The sequence below is a fragment of the Orycteropus afer genome, unplaced genomic scaffold, assembly GCF_000298275.1.
Source record: "Orycteropus afer afer isolate SDZICR_OR568_19922 unplaced genomic scaffold, OryAfe1.0 scaffold00031, whole genome shotgun sequence".
Classification (NCBI taxonomy): Eukaryota; Metazoa; Chordata; class Mammalia; order Tubulidentata; family Orycteropodidae; genus Orycteropus; species Orycteropus afer.
Window position 1 is genome coordinate 15,747,569 of NW_006921618.1, and position 2,756 is coordinate 15,750,324.

Sequence of the window (2,756 nt, forward strand, 5' to 3'; positions counted from 1 at the left end):
GAGGTAACAACCCAAACTGGTAGAAATTGAGACCACAGCCCCTCAACAGGAAGTGATAAAACCAAAGCTTGAATTTAAGGCAGTGTGACATCAAAGGTTGACTGTAACACGCTATCCACTTGGTCACCATTACCTAAGTCCAACCTATAGCTACCATCTCAGACCCAAGCAGTACTTTGGCCACTGGGAGGCATTTATCAAAAATAGCAATCCATGTTTGCCCAGTAGACAAGAGACAAGGATCCCAACTACGTGGGGACACTAGCTGGAAGTTAAGATTTCTCAGAAGAACCATGGGGCTCTGGAAGCCAGGGAAGGCTTCTCCAAGCCCTGGGGTTTGAGATTGCCACATTCACACTGCAGGTATGAGGAGGCTCAGGGTACAAGAGGCTCATTTGCATATAATTACTGAAAACCATCTAGAAATTTTCAAGAGAAGCTGACGCCTCTCTTCTGCACCCCAAATGCAAGGTGCCCGACTGGCCCCTGGGAACTGTCACTGCTCCTCTCACCTCCTGGAAACCAGGTTAGGAGGGGCCTCCTAGAAAGGAAGGAAAGGAGACTCGACCAGCTCCCTCTACTCTGGAGGCTTCACCATATGCTAAGAACTTCCTAGCAAAATTATATGCTTCTGTGTGACACTCTGGGCCTTGTGGTTCTCTGGCCTGAAAACTTCAATTCTTCTCTGTCATTATCTCTGTCTTGGTGAGGTTGCCTCCATACCCAGCAGATCACCAGTGTCCAGGAAGGAAGTGCACAAACCACAGGCCAGAGCACAGCACACATTTCTTCTTCCCTCAAGTCAAACCTTGATAGTCATGGAGAAGAAGACTTTGGGCCTGTCCCCAACAATCAGGGACTAATTTTTTAGAGAATTGGCAGGCATCTGGTTGAGTGGCACAACTACATCAATGCCCGTATCCGTGGTGGCCCGGGAGCATTTCCGGCTGCTGCGCATGCTGTGGAACTTCTCAGTGAGGTGTTTGCGGAACTTCTTGGTGAGGAAACAGTAGATGACAGGGTCTAAGACACAATTGGTGCTAAGGAGGCAGAGGGTGACCTGATGTGCATCATTAATAGCCTGATGGAAAGTATTGTTCTGGAAGCCCAGTTCGGCCAGCGTCCAGGGAAGCTGCACCATGTGGTGGGGCACAAAGCAGATGATGAACACAGCCAAGACCATGCAGACCATCCACAGTGCCCGGCGCTTGACTTCTGCATTGCGCTGTCCCTGCACCGGCTGCATGAGCAGCGTGCGGATGATGATCAGGTTGCAGAAGAGGATGATGAAGAAGACAAGGAAGAAGCTGCACACAATGAAGATGTGGATGATGAGGACTGGCATACTTCCCTTCTCATAATGCTCAAAGCATCGGGTGATGTTCCCTGAGCCAGTTTTGTCAAGCACTGTGTTGGTGGAGTCTTCAATAAGGAAGTAGGATGCAGCGGCCACAATGGCCACCCAGATCATCAGGGACAAAACAATGCCACGCTTGCGGGTGGTGGCCTGAGCAGTTTTAATGGGCCGTGTCACTGCCTGGAAGCGGTTGTAAGTGATGACACCCAGGAAGGCCACAGAGCAGTAGGTGTTGATGAAGAAGAGGCAGCCCGCCACATTACACAGGAATTTAGGAAGAATCCAGTTGCCCTCGTTGTAGTAGTAGATGATCCACAGGGGTAGGGTGACCAAGAAGAGCAGGTCAGCCATGGTGAGGTTCACCATGAAGATCTTTATCTCATTGAATTTCTTGGAAGGGTATAAGCGAGCAAAGACCCACAGCACATAGCCATTGGCAATGACACCCAGCACAAAGATGATGCTGTAAACAATCGGGAAGAGGACATATCGGAACTCAGAGTCCACATGGGAGGAATCAGTTGACTCCATTCCTCTGAGCTGGAGGGGTAGCTGGTCAAAAGTTCCTGTCTGTGCCTGGAAGAACATAGAGGAATTCTAGTTAATAAAGGGCCAAGAAGGGACTACAGTTAACTATCACTTCTAAGATTCCCACTTTACACATTTTTTAAATTCTAGAATCAGGAAATGCCTTAAAATTGATGGCATTTCAGCTACCCAGAGCGACCAAGTAGTTGATCCTGCGGGCTTGGGACCATAGTCGCAGGGGACATCAAGCTCAATTGGCATAACATACTATACAAAACATTGTTCCACCTCCTACTTTGGTGAGTAGCGACTGGGATCTTAAAAGCTAGCAAGCTGCCATCTAGATGCAACAATGGGTCTCTCTCGTCAAGAAGAAAGAAGAAAACCAAATGAATGGAAACAATCAGTCCTAGCAACTGGTACACCATCTGATCTGCAACCTATACAACTATGAGACCAGAAGAACTAGATGGTGCCCGGCTACCACTGCCATCCACTTGGAAGGGATGTACGAGATCCTGCATAAAGAGGGAGAACAATGTGGAACAAAACTCAAAATCATTTGGAGGCAAAAAAAAAAGAAGGTGGGGACCAGGTTTGCTGGTCCAATAGAGCCTGGTGAAACCACTGAGACTATGGCCCCTGGCTGCCCTTCAGGTCTGGAATTGAACCCACACCTGTGGTTTCCAGCCAAACAAAGTACAGGCAAGTGAGTTAAACATTTACCTCAAGTGGACACACACCCTGGAGAGAACAATCATGGGAGAAGGAAGGGCTGCTTATGCACAGGGAGACAGCTCAGGGCGCGGAAGAGTATGGAGGGATGAACACTGGGAAGAGGTAACTATGGGAAGGAAGTGGGAGGGGAGCT

The 2,756-nt window shown here is 48.8% G+C and overlaps 1 protein-coding gene across 1 annotated transcript; it reads right to left on the reverse strand.

The window, feature by feature from the left end:
* Positions 1 to 859: 859 nt before the first annotated feature.
* Positions 860 to 1,888, reverse strand: PTAFR (platelet activating factor receptor). Its single transcript, XM_007935817.2, has one exon. The coding sequence runs from the start codon at positions 1,886 to 1,888 to the stop codon at positions 860 to 862; it is 1,029 nt and encodes a 342-aa protein (XP_007934008.1).
* Between the last annotated feature and the right edge of the window lie 868 nt (positions 1,889 to 2,756).